The following is a 13,553-nucleotide window of genomic DNA, read 5'->3' on the forward strand; positions in this document are numbered from 1 at the left end:
TTCCTTTAAAACCTGGGTGAAAACCTCAATGAGCCCAAAGCTCTTGCATTCTGCATGTCTGAAAAATCAGAACCATGCTGATGGTGCCCACATCTGTCACCAGCTCCAGTAGTAGCCTGGTCCCATTGGATTATGGGTGCAGAGGTCTCTGGGTGCTTGGATGGCTGGACTTTGGGAAACAAATCTCAGGGAACTAATTCTTTAGGAGGTTTATCTTGAGCAGGGCACCCAGGAACTCTCTTTGCAAATGAAAAGTTTACATTTTGTGCTTTTTAAGACTGATGGGTGGAATCTTGCTGATTCCTGAGATTCCCTCAAGGAATCTTTCTTCTTGTCCACATACAAAATACTTAATTCCTTTCTAATGATGCTAATCTTTTCAGCAGCCACACATCTTTATGGCAATAACTTTCACATAGTTTCTTCTTAGCCAAAGTTTAAGTTTTTCAAATTTTCTGCTCTGCCCTTTGACCCTTATTTTCACTATAAGACTGGTTAAAAGCAATACCCATGTTACAGCCTAAATTTTGGGCTGTCTTGAAATTTCTTCCACCAGCTTGATTAGCCCACTGTCCTTGGTCTCAGTATCCTACAAAGTTTCACGACATGAGCAGAAATGTAGACAAATTTTCTGCAGAGCGTAACACATACGGGCTCTAGTCCAACCACCAGTAGAATTCTTGCCCTCAACTGAAACCTCCCGAGACTGGTTTTTATCACCTGCATTCCTACCAACATTCTGATATTCTGAACTCTGACCAGAATCACCCATTAGGCTCTTACAGTAGTCTAAGGCTAACGTGCAGATCCAAACCTTTCCAAACTCCTGAAAACTAGTTCCAAAGGCAACAAACCACATGATCAGGTACAATCACAGCAACGATTCTACTCTTGGAACCAATTTTCTGTATTAATCAGCTTTCATGGAGCTGGGACAAAATACTCAACATTCACAATTTAAAGGAAAGGTTTAATTTGGCTTATACTTTTGGAGAATTCAGTCTATGGTAAGATGGCTCCAAGGCAGAGATGGCATGGTGGAAGGGCACATGGAGCAAAGTTGCTTTCCTCATGGCATTCGAGAAGCAGAAATAAGGGAGGAGCTGGGTCGAAGAATACATCATTTCAGGTTATGCCCCCTGCTTTTTCTGACCACACCTCACCTTCTAATAGTACATTTATGATGAACTCATCAGTGGATGAGTATAGTGCCCTATGATCCAATCACCTCCCAAAAGCCCCAACTCTAAACTCGGGAGAATTTTTGGTGACATTCTAAATCTAAATCATAATAATGCCTCAATTGAAGAAACAGGATTATAAAGCATTATTTTCATAATCCACATATAATATATATTATTAAATGACATTATATATATTATATGGATATTATATATTATATGGATTTAAGTTATAATTCCATATATGTATACTGGAATTTTTTACATTAGTTTTAAAATAATCAAAGTTAAAGCTTGTGGTTACTATAATTGAATGTTTCCTGAGATATGTGATACAGTACCATGTTTTGAGAGGTTTCATTTTATTGGTATTAGAAATGTATTGGCATTAATTCCCTTTCCAATCCACAAGTTACCTCTCTCTAGGCCAGGCAAAATGGAACCATAGTTGATACATATGAATATTTACATACCTTCATATAGCAGTCATATCAAATTGTTTTTTTTTTGTTTGTTTGTTTGTTTTTCTCCGGTACCGGGAACCGAACTCACGACCTTGCGCTTGCCAGGCAGGCGCTTTGCCGCTGAGCTAAATCCCCAGCCCCTAAATTGTTCTTAAAAGAGCAAAGGAAATGACTATTTTGTTCTCATGGAAACAGGATACAGACAAAGGAGCTTTAATTGAAATTTGTTCATACTGTAGAGTGACAAGATGAACTAATTTTGATTTTTCTGGCTTAGTGTTTTAGTTTAAAAGGTTGCAATCTGAAGCTCAAATGTGCTTCATTTATTCTTGTTTTCTTTTCTTTAATTTTAAAGAGACAAAAAAAAAAAAAGAAAAACCGACATAGTTTGAAAACATGATGACAGGAAATTAACCATGGTTATTGTATCTCATATTGTTATCTTCAAAGTGGCTGCTCAGATTACCAGGCACAGGCATGCAAAATTGATCTCTTAAGGCCAAGGTAATCACAGGAAAAACAGGGACCATGTGCTCTCCATCCTTTAGAATAGCAGTCAGATATGGCTAGGGATGGAGTGTTTGTGTTCCCTACATTCATACGCTGGACTTCTAATAATTCATGATGGTATGTGGAGATGGGACTTTTGGGAGGTAATTAGGAGTAGATCAGGCCACGTGAGTTGAGTTCTCTTGATGAGGTTAATGACCGTGTAAGATGAAAAGATCAGTGCCTTTTGCCTTTTCTCTCCACCTTGGGAGCAGACAGCAAGAAGGCAGCCATCTGCAAATGAGTAAGAGGCCCCTCCTAGACCCCAACCATGCTGGCACCCGGATCTTGCACTTCTTCATCTAGTACTGCAGAAATAAATATATGTGGTTTTGTCTGCGGTGTTACAGGAGCCTAAACTTAGGCTTCCTCAATTAAAACTGTGCACATATGACATAGAACTATGAAGCTTTTCATGTGGGGAACTTTGCTCCTCAAGGGGACCTTGGCAATGTCTGGAGAACTTTTATATAGGAAGTTGGTAGATGCTTCTAAATAGATATCCTACAATGCTCAGTTTCCTACAACACAGGATTATTCCTGATGAATTATCAGTCATGCCTATATAACAAACCCTGCTTTAGCTGGCCTTCATTTTTACTGACCTGAAATTTTTCCTTTGTGTCTCATTTGGAAGGAACGTAACCAAGACAGAGCAACACAGCATTTTAGAACAAGTAAAAACTAGTAATTAGGTCTATGAAATATTTTACTGGTAGATACACATTGTCCCAATTTCCTGCTCAGATTTGCAACTAATAGGACACATTAGCTGTGAATGCCCAATGCGAGAGTATTTCTTACTAGTCTTTAGATTACTAGGTGAATCAAGATTATTACTGTAGAACCATTCATACCAGCACAATGGTGCTCCTCCAAGAATATATCTGTATAAACAAACAAGAGTCAGCCATTTTCATAGTTTTTGTGTTGTTTTTGTTTACACTGTTATTATTGTGTCATTTTAAATTCTCTTTAAAATAAAAGCAACTTACTGGTACAATTTAGATATGCATAATGATCACAATCATAGAGAATTTGTGCTTGTACATCATATATCTTGTTTCCTCTTTTTACCCATTCCCCTCCCCTCCCTGGAGTCTTTAACTTGGAGTCCAGCTGAAAGACTACCCCTGAGCTGGCTGCCCACAGGAGTCCCCTGGACATTTCTGCATGTGAAACTTATTGCCTTGCCAAAGGACTCAGGATAGGGGAAAGATTACTCCCGCATAGGTGGAGTAACATGAGTTCTGGCCTTGCCTGTGTAGCTAAGTTCAAGATAAAACCTAAGAAGCTTTAGATAAAACCTCTGGACCTTCACTTCCTCATGTGACACACCAGAGTGTTGGATCAGCCAATGGTAGTCATCTAGACAGCATCACTACTGCAGTGCTTTGTGTGCACTAGATTCAGAATTAAGTACGTTCAAGAAATCACCTTTTAAGTTCAAGAAAAACAAAGGAAGAAGGGTCAGCCTACGATGCATGCCTTCTCAGTTCTCTTCATTTGCCCCTTTGGTTTTTTCTTCTTCTGGTATGATGAGTAAAATATTTCAGACTGGATAAAGAAAATCATCTGCCTCTTTCTCCTCTGTCTACCTCAAATTACTTTAATATCCACAGTCATCCTTCAAATAAAAGTCTTACCCAGGGTTATTTTATTTAATTTATTTATGTAATACAGTATAGAAAGCTATCATGGCATAAGCAATGATTCTGTACAATCATCCTGCAGAAAAATTTTTTGGAGAATTCTTGGTAATTGGAGATCAGCAGAGCACTCCCTCCCTCCCACCCATAAAAGTGCTTACAATGAACAGGGGTTTTTTTTCTTTTATCAAAGATTTATGGACAAAAAAAGTTCAAATTCTCAATGCCTAATGTGTGCACATAAAACAGGCACAAAGAAATAAACGCATCTTCTTAATTCCTATATCACAAATATAGCAGAAGCAGCAATCTCTACAGTAAAATGCAATCATGGAAAAAAATTCTCTAAACCATTTGGAATACTTAAAAATGTTTAACTTTAAAATGCATAGTGGTCAGGAAAAGAATACTTAGGCAAGAGAAGCAGCTAAACTCCCACGTTCACATGAAGCATCCCCCATCGATTTTTAAAGCATATTTCAAGTAGGACTTAATTGGATCACAAACCACAAGAATAATATACAACTGGCTAAGGGGCTATGCATGTGATAAATAATCAGGAGAGAATCTATTCATGCACTAGTTTGATACAGCTAAATTCTTTACAGTACACAAAACCCATTAATAATGTAGCGTAGAGACCAAAATGTAAAGAGAGAGAATACATTACTGATTTGTATATTAATTCAAGTTCAGGCATCTACTTGTGTTACAGCACAGCTGTCAAAGGCGGTAATGAGTAAATAATAAAACAGAAGGGTTTGTTTCTTCCCACATTATTCTATAAATGAACACCGATGGGTAGTGAAGCAATGGTTTTGCTGTTCAACTTCAGAGGCTGCTGTGGCGGTGGTCTAGTTCTGCATCTGCTCAAAGAACTTGTAAGTTGGGTTCTCATATCCGTTCTGCTGCATCTTGGAGAGGTGGCGCTCCTCGGGGGTCACAGCGGCGTCAACCTGAAAGGCAAGTGTGGCCTTGGTTAAATTAAATATATCAATCCTTTAAGAGTGTACATAGAACCAAGGGAGTGGTAAAAATTGCACAGCGCTTGTGGCAAGACTGCAAAACACCGATAGTTTCTCCCTCCGTGGAGCCTTTTACGAAAATCCTTTTTAAAATTTGTATTTTGAGACAGGGTCTTGCTAAGTTACTAAACGGCCCAGGCTGGACTTGAACTTGTGATCCTCCTGCCTCCACCTCCCTGAGGGCAGGAAGATTTTTCTCCAGTTACGCAGATGCTGCATCTAGCCAGCAGGTGGCGCCGAGAACCTTGCTGCGCATACTCAGGCCTGCAAAGTGCCTGGTTGCTTTGACTTCTACCCAACAGTAACTGGGTTAACTGTTTTACTAGAAGATATTACTGTAAGCTAGCCAAGAAAAAAACCAAGGGCACCGTGGAGAACAATGAGCAAAGCAGGTACACTACAGGTGATCCTTAGCTCGCCAAATTTGTAGAAAAAATGCTTGATCTCTTAAATACTGAGTAACTTTGCATGCTTATTTTATCTGTCCATTTCCATCAAATTGTATCTTTGTAAAAAAGCTAGACAAGCCTAAGACTCTTGTAATTAAAATAAAGATATATATATATAATATATATATATATACATACAGCTATTATTTCCCCAGGGTGGAGGGTGGGGAACACAGCAAGCACACGATGCCCTAGATTTTATATATACTTAGGTACATTTTACTGAACACTAAGGTACCATTGAAATACAATCAGCTGAAGTTTTTAAAGCGCTCCTCTCTATAATGCGGTGCTTTTCCTCTAAACAGGTCACTAGCTGTCACGCCGTCCCTCCCAGTGTCAGGGTCAGGCAGGGTCGTGTGGGGCATCTATTTTCCGCAGACGGCACTGTGAGCAGGGGTCTTGTTTCTGCTCTCTCTGCCGTATCTCTCCCAGCACACAGAGAAATGGCACTGAACTCTGAATTCATGCAAAATTACTACTATTGTTTTAAAAATCTCTTTTCTTTAAAACTACTGGAGGATGAAATGAATCGATGCAAAAATAATAAGGATGAAGAAGCTGCATGCACACACTTCCCTTCAAAGGGACCTCCTTTATGCTTGCAGAATGGAACTGGGCTCCCACCTCATTCCCAGCAGGCCCCTGCGGGTCCGTTCGTAACTACTGAGCAAAGCGGCACCGGCACCTCACACAACTTTGCTCCAAACTATGTGGCAAGGTCCAGACCCACATCTTGCTACAGCAGCTTCCCTTCTTGGCCATCAACAAGTGCCACCCAAGAGCCAGCAGTTCTGAGGCTCTAGCTCCAAAGGATGCTCAGAATCACTGGCCCTTGGGGGAGAAGTTTGCCCGTGTTATCCCTTCCCCTCTCCTCCTTTGATCTGCACTGTCCTCAACAGATGAGGTCACCTGGCTTTAACTGGCGATTGTGTCATCAGCCACAGGCCCCCAAGGGAAATGGCATCATTAAGGATCAGCACCCATAGGAGAGTTCACTCACTGTCCAAATCGTGTGGCCGGGGAATGGCCCGTCTGTGGCACTATTTCGTGTGAACTTGAGTGTCTTTATGTCCTATATCATCTTGTAACTCAGATTCCAAAGAATGGCAAAGTTTTTAAAAAATTATCTCGCTTTGGAGATTAAGCGCGAACCTGTTACATTTGAGTGTAGAACAGAAAACATAGGGCAGCTTGACTGTTAGGACTGTTACACTTTATCTTCTGCAGAGCGCACCTCAACTTTCACACTGGCTGTCAACAAGCACTGGCATTCATCAAGGGCAATGGAATACAGTTTTATCTCCTCCTAAAACTCCAAAGCCGAACACGTAAGAGAGTTTCCCACTGGAAACTCTTAGCTCGGGGCTGGTTGGTGTGCAACCAGGCGGCTAACTCTCCCGTCTTTCCCTGGCCTCGATTCTCCTCGCTAATCCTTTTTCCTTTGCTCTCAGCTGCGTTGTGCCGCTCTCGCCTGGGGGTGGTCTGGCCCTCAGAGCTCAGGGCAACAGGTCAGCTTTACAAAACGGCACCCAGGCAGTTGGGGCTGTAACTTTTTATCCTCAACTCCTTGAAAGCTAAAAGCAAACAACCTGAATATTCACATCCATGGAAAACTTCCTTCTCCTTCCTCCAGCAAGGCCGCCAGTCCTTCCGCAGGCTGAGCGCCCCCAGCACCGCATGAAGGCTCTGTCCTCCCCCACCAGCCCCAACACTGGGAAACTGTTTCCCTGGGAGCTGAGCTGGGACTGGCTTGAGCCAGTGTGGTGCTTGTTCGGGAAGAAAGGATGACACAGTGACAGGAGGGACAGAGCTCCCTCTTCTCACTGAGCAGGAACATTTGTCACTTGCTGAGATGCAAACACACAGGTGCCCCACCTCTGAATTCCCTCTGTCCTGACTGCCGGGGCAGGACCCTACAAGTGACTGACGTGAGCGAGGCCTGCATCTGGCTTTCAGAGCACTGCACCGCGTCTTCCTGAGACCTGGGGCTCCCTGCACAGCTCGGCAGCCTGGCTGCAACTGAGGACTGCAGCTGGCATCGTGACGAGCTGAGCCCAGACAACCAGATTCTCCTTCCCCTAAAATAGCTTTGCGTGGGATATTTTTTCCCCCTTTGCAAGTGCCAGGGGTTGAACCCAGAGCCCTGTGTATTCCAGGCAAGCGGTTTACCAACAGAGCTAACCCCCACCCCCAGCCCCTAGAAGGGCTTCAGAATACTCTGGCTTATGTACCATTCCTACCCCTTTCTTCTTAAACTCAACTCTCTGGAGCCATTTATTTCTTCACTATATCCAGAGGAATGTGCAGTTCAACTATCAGATGGTAGATAACATTCTATTTGGGTCTCCCTAGCTTCCAGTTTGCCCCCCAACACTTCGCCTCTAGGGTATTCAGTTGGAGATGTAAGCTTGGTCGCCATATTTAAATTTTATTCTGTCTAGCAAGGCCCCGGATGTGCATTAATGGATGTCCCTTGAGGCAAGGCAGCAAGTTACACCAAAGAACAGAGACTGGCTCCTACGTGTTTCCATTCCAGGTTGCTGAGGTGGTCGAGATAAGTAGAGGAGGATAAAATAGCTACAGCATATTAACAGCAATATCAAAGGAACTGGCAGCACGGGAAGGAAAGTAAAAGCGAAGAAAACAGCAGCAAAACTTTCAAGCTAGTGATTTATCCCTGCTGGTAACTTCTCAGTATTGGTTTTCTGCTCAGTCTTATACACATTGATTTTCTTAATACTCATTCCACATCGTTACAAGTAGTTTAGTTATGTTTATTGCCAACATCGAGTCATTCTTCAGACACGTGCAGGAAGTCCCTGACTGGTCCTTCATACTCATTTTTGATTCTTTCCTTGGGTCTTCCAGCTTCTCTTCCGGCCATTCACTAAAAGGCATCTGCTGATCTGCAGCCCACCTCACTTCTCTTACCTGTGTGCCATGTCACCTAACTACCTTCACCAAGTGCTCTGTGGTGACATCCAAGTGGCTGCACGATGCCTTCTAAGGACACATGGTTATGATGTCATTAGTGACATCACATTCCTCAGGAGAAAAGTCACATGTCCCAAATCCATAAAAAGCTAAATAAGCAACTTCGTATTTAGGTCATTAAAGAGATGACTAGGTCGTGGGGGTGGAGAGATGCTTAGTGCTCCGGATCTGGGAGAAGGATTTTTTTGTACTCTCTAATGAAGAGACTTTGTGCCCTCATTTTCTTACTCGAGGTGAACTCTCCATCTTGGAGCAGTAGCATAAAGAGCTACAGTACATATATATTTTCAAATATCGGGTGCCCATACCCCATCAGTTGAAAATACTATCCCGCCACTGAACAGAACCTGGGCTTTGCAGGGACATCCCAAGATGGCAGCCGTGGTGGATAATTCAGCTGACACTTGAATTCTGCATCATGAGAGACTAACACGGTGGGGTTGGGCACCTCTGGGAACAGCATAGGGACAGCCATTGCTTCGCTGCTTGTGACACAAATAAAACAGAGTCACCTCCTCAGAAAAGCATGGCTGGTAGCTGACAGAATGAGTCTAGGGTCTAATGGGTCATCAGATCATTAAATCAGAATTTATTGCCTATTTTGAACAAACAACAGCTAGCAAACACCCACTTCCGACTGCCAACAACTCTACTAATAAAAATACTAGGCTCATTTCTATTTCTACATTTCTCCCAAGACCTCCCTGGGCTTTCTATCTCTGTGACTTTCTGCAGGAGTCTTTTGCTCCAAGAACAAGAGACGTCCTGGGGATCACGCCTTCACGCACGGGTGGTGTGGGGTGTAAGAGCATTCTGCTCCAGATGCCCCAGGTGAGTCCCACTGACTCATTCGTTGCTTGTTTCTGTTCTGAGTGAAGTAGGGTTGCTCTTCAGTGAAGGAATTAACTTCAGCTAGAAATGAAGGTCTTCCTGCATACAGTGGTTCGTTGGTACCCACAGGAAACTGGTTCCAAGGCCACAACCTATACATGCACCAGTTCCTTATCTAACATGGTGCAGTATTTGTGTAGCCTAGGCACATTCCCCTTTATGCCTTAAATCCTTTCTAGAAGGCTGATAATAATACCTGCTACAATGCAAATGCTATGTAAATAGTTGTCACCATGTATTGTTTAGGGAATAATGACAAAAAAAATTTGTACATGTTCAGTACAGATACAACTAAAAAAATATTGTTCTACTGGGGACTGAACCCAGGTGCTAACACTGAACTATATCCCTGGTCCTTTTTGAGACAGGATCTCTCTCCCTAAGTGGCCCAGGCTGGCCTTGCATTTGAGATTCTCTTGCCTCGGCCACCTGCCTAACTGAGATTACAGGCATGCATCACAGCATCTGCTTCCAAATGTTTTTGATCCTTGGTGGCTGAACCTGGGGATGGAAGACCAACTGGCCTTGATTACAGAGGGCCTCTAAGGCAGGCAGGGAATGTCTGCACTTTCACGCATTGCTCCGAGAGAAACGTGCTCGAAGACATCACAGCACTGATTTACTGCGATTGCGCTGGGGCTGGGTTGCAGCTCTTGGGTTTGGGGTTCTGCCACCACAGTGAGGGGAGGCTTTCCTGAGGGTGTGGAAGGGAGCAGCTCCTTACAGAGGTTCTACGGCAACACTGCTGGCCCTGCACACTTAACGCGGATCTCAGTAGCTAGAAACAAGGGCCTTGGGAGAACAGCAAGATAGTTCCAGCCTCTCAAAGCATCCTTCACGGAGGAAGAGGGAGGCAAAAGGAAACCGAATGAGCTGGGGCACGCAATCCACAGAGGTTCCTGGCTATTCTCAGGCAGACGCCAAATGAGGGACGACGGCCTCCCCTGACTGTGCTCCGGCAGGGGCGCCTCTGCTGAGGGTTAATGTCCTGTTTTCAGAATCTGGGTCAATGTGCTAACTTCTTTCTCTGATGTTCTAAGGAGACAGTTCTTTGGGAATGGACCAAAAGAAACACTTAGCCCAGACTGCGGGAAGGGTGCTGAAGAGTGAGTTCATCCCAGGTGCTCTTTCCTATTGAGCAGTTTCTTTCCCTTTCACAATATCTATTGTACCTTTCAGATTTTATTCACTCTGTCAGGTTCTTACACTACGGAAACAATGCGGTATTTACACATGCGGGTCTGATTTATTTCACCTATGAGTGTGGTCTCTAGTTGCACCCATTTACCTAATTTACTTGAGTTTATTTTTCTTTACAGCTGAGTAATACTCTATTGTATAAAAATACTACATCTTTTTTATCCATTCCTCAGTTGATGGGCATTTGGGTTGTTTCCAAGATTTAGCTATGAAAAGTTGTGCTGCTATAAACATGGGATGAGGGAAAGGAGAAAAGAAGGAAAGGAAAAAAAACCCATGTATATAGACACAAGATAGCTAAGATAATTGTACTACTCATTTCTATTGATTTATTGAAAGAAACAGTTAATGTTTAACTGTTTGATCAATCTCGCATGCCTATATTTGGTAATCTAAGCAGCTACTCTGAAGACAACAAGTAATACAGCCAATGTTGATTTTCTACCATCTTATTTTGAAATTCTGTATCATTTTTATAGTTTTGGTGTTGTTTTGTTTTTATCTTTGCTTTGTCAGGTTGTTTTTGTTCTTTTCTCTTTAAAATAAAAAAGCCATGAAAATAAGTGGTAATGAGTTATCTTGGATACAAAAGATTCCATCTCTTCTCCCCAAGGTCTGTGCAGAGTGAACGACACGGAGCCAGTGTGCATGTGTGTGTCACTGATTTTCAAACTTTGCCACATACTCAGGCCTGAAGCCTTGTACTGAGGGCTTTTGTTTGCTGAAGGGAGGTGGTGGCTGGAGATGTGTCCTCTTAGAAAAGTACACGATCAATTTCATGCACCCCCAGGAGAGGGAGCACCTGGAGGGGTATCGCTGTTCTGCCCAGCACTGCCGAGTTGCTACAGGTCGAACCGTGTCCTTCTCTAATTCTTAAAGGTCTAAGCCCTAGTACCTCTGTGTTTGTAGATAAGACACTATAGAGGGGATTGGGGGTAAGTGAGGTCTTTAGGAGGATCTTCTGGTGTCCACATAAGGGACATCGGGACATAGTGAGGCAGGAGAGCCAAGGCGCAGGCCTCAGAAGAAAACAGCCTTGCTGACACTTGGAGCTCCAACTTCCAGCCCCCAGCACTATACAGGCACAGATTTCTGTTGTCACCAGGTCCGAGGTGCTGCCACGGCAGTCCCAGTAAACCAGTCCAGGCCTCGACCGTGGCCTCAAAGACAGACACCTCCACTGATAGAAGGTTTTCAAGGAGGGAACTTTTGCATGGGTAGATCCATCAGTTCAAGGCTCTTATAGGACAGAATTATACTAATGAAATGAAAACGGGCTTTTGAATTACTGATCATGGAAACTTTCTTTCTAAATATCAAATTAAAATGGGAAAAGCTGATTTGAGTAGAACTGAGAGAAGCTGCTTATAAAAATGTCTTGCGCTGTTTTGAGGGACACAGCCTAGGCAGGAAAGAGTGAACTCCGAAACTTGATTGCTGTTATGTTTTTGGGCTGTGCTCCTACCCTAGTGTGTGAACCATCCAGCTCTTTTTCTGCCTGCTTCCTGCTGTTTCCTGGGCTTCATTTATTACTATGCTGCTCCTCAGCACGTCAACCCAGGTATGAACAGGGAAATGTGACCGAAGCCAATTCCCATCAGCAGCTCCTGAAAACAACGTGTCTGTGGGGATTGTAAACACTGAGCGACATGGAATTTCCGGCTCTATTGCTAATTTATTTAAACTACCCCTGCTCTCCTATATTCAAAAATGGTGTGGAACACAATTCCTTGGGGATGATCAGATGTTAACTCACTGGGAATCTGTGAGCTCTTCCCTGATGGTAGAAGTACAGTAACGTATAGTACAGGGGGGAAATCCGGACTCTGACCTTGACCCTATTTAGTACGGGTGAATACTTTTGCCTTAGCCTCACTTTTCACACCTACAAAATGAGAGGGTCAGTTTGACCACTGAGCTCTCTGAAAAGTTGCATCCACTGAGATTTGTGATTTGTTTTCCTCAGCAAAACTGCATTTGTAGTGCAAAAAAAGAACTTACAAATTCTTTTCTTTCTTCCCGTATCACGAGCTCTGGAAGTTATATTTGAGTCTTGCAGCTACTCTACTTTGTTGGTGGTACCCATACTTCTATGCTATACCCTCCTTTTGGGTTGGGCTATAGGGAGAAGAATTAGAAAAGAAGCGTAATGGTACAGTAATTGGGATCATCACTTGTGTGTCTTCCTGCTGCCTCTAGGGCTACTGTATTAATAATAACTGGAAACTAAGACTTTGTTAGGTGGAAGTACAGGGTATGAGGCTGCACAGTGTCTCAAAAAATAATCATACATATTTTGGTGCACTATTTGCCACAATATGATTTCCTACAAAACTTTTAAAGGTAAAGTCTTTACTGAAAAGTGGTATTTATCTTTACTCAGTTTTTAAGAGACCAGAATATTTAAGGAAAAAAAGTCTGTGAGTAGATGTTTTTATTCACCTTCCTTCTCCTACTTCTGAGGTTGTGTTTGTTGTTGGCTTGTTTGTTTAAAAAAAAGAACATTTAAGGATAATCATACCCTTTCCAGCTATCATTATCACCAGTATTACTTTGGTAATTTCAATGCAAATTATAACTGATGTAACAACATACAATCTTAGTGCCTTGATCATAATACTCACAAAAGAGAAGTGAATGAAAACCAAAGCAAGAGAAGAATAGCTGGAACCTGAGCACTATGGAAACTACTGGTTCTTTTTTTTCCAAAGAGGCAGCATCCTTAGACTACCAGCATAATTTCCCTATTGTATTCCCTTTAATTCACACATGCAAACATGCCTCAGAGTTTACCTACCTCCACCACACCATGATGGATGGATGTGTACTGTTTCTTCTTCAGCATCACCAAAGTGATGACAATCACTGTTGCTATGACAACACCGCCTACCATGAGTCCAATAATTGCGCCTTTGTTTGAACCCACATCTTCTGCAAAGAACACCTTGAAAACAAATCAAGAGGGAAGACTGTTAAGTGCAGGTGCCATTTCAATGAGCTATGTGGAAAGTTTCAACATATCTTCTGCCCTAGCTCAGTCTTGCACTCTCAGTTGGCTGGTCAGTAAGAAAGACAATATTAATCTACAGAGCAATGAATAGCATGTGGCCTCCCCAGTTCTAGGAAATCTACTTTCCTCCCATGTGTC

At 42.7% G+C, this 13,553-nt stretch overlaps 1 protein-coding gene across 6 annotated transcripts in view; it reads right to left on the reverse strand.

Annotated features, from left to right (window-relative positions):
• Nucleotides 1-3,846: 3,846 nt before the first annotated feature.
• App (amyloid beta (A4) precursor protein) overlaps nt 3,847-13,553 on the reverse strand; it is a 248,324-nt gene continuing 238,617 nt past the window's right edge. For all 6 annotated transcript variants that reach the window (XM_005375598.2, XM_005375597.2, XM_005375595.2 and 3 more), the window contains 2 exons: nt 13,203-13,349; nt 3,847-4,799 (listed from right to left, as the gene is read on the reverse strand). In XM_005375598.2, the coding sequence (XP_005375655.1) occupies nt 4,698-4,799; nt 13,203-13,349 (249 nt within the window). In that variant the 3' untranslated portion in view covers nt 3,847-4,697. The remainder of the gene's footprint in view (nt 4,800-13,202; nt 13,350-13,553) is intronic.

The sequence above is a fragment of the Chinchilla lanigera genome, unplaced genomic scaffold (assembly GCF_000276665.1).
Source record: "Chinchilla lanigera isolate Chin_1 unplaced genomic scaffold, ChiLan1.0 scaffold00006, whole genome shotgun sequence".
Taxonomy (NCBI): Eukaryota; Metazoa; Chordata; class Mammalia; order Rodentia; family Chinchillidae; genus Chinchilla; species Chinchilla lanigera.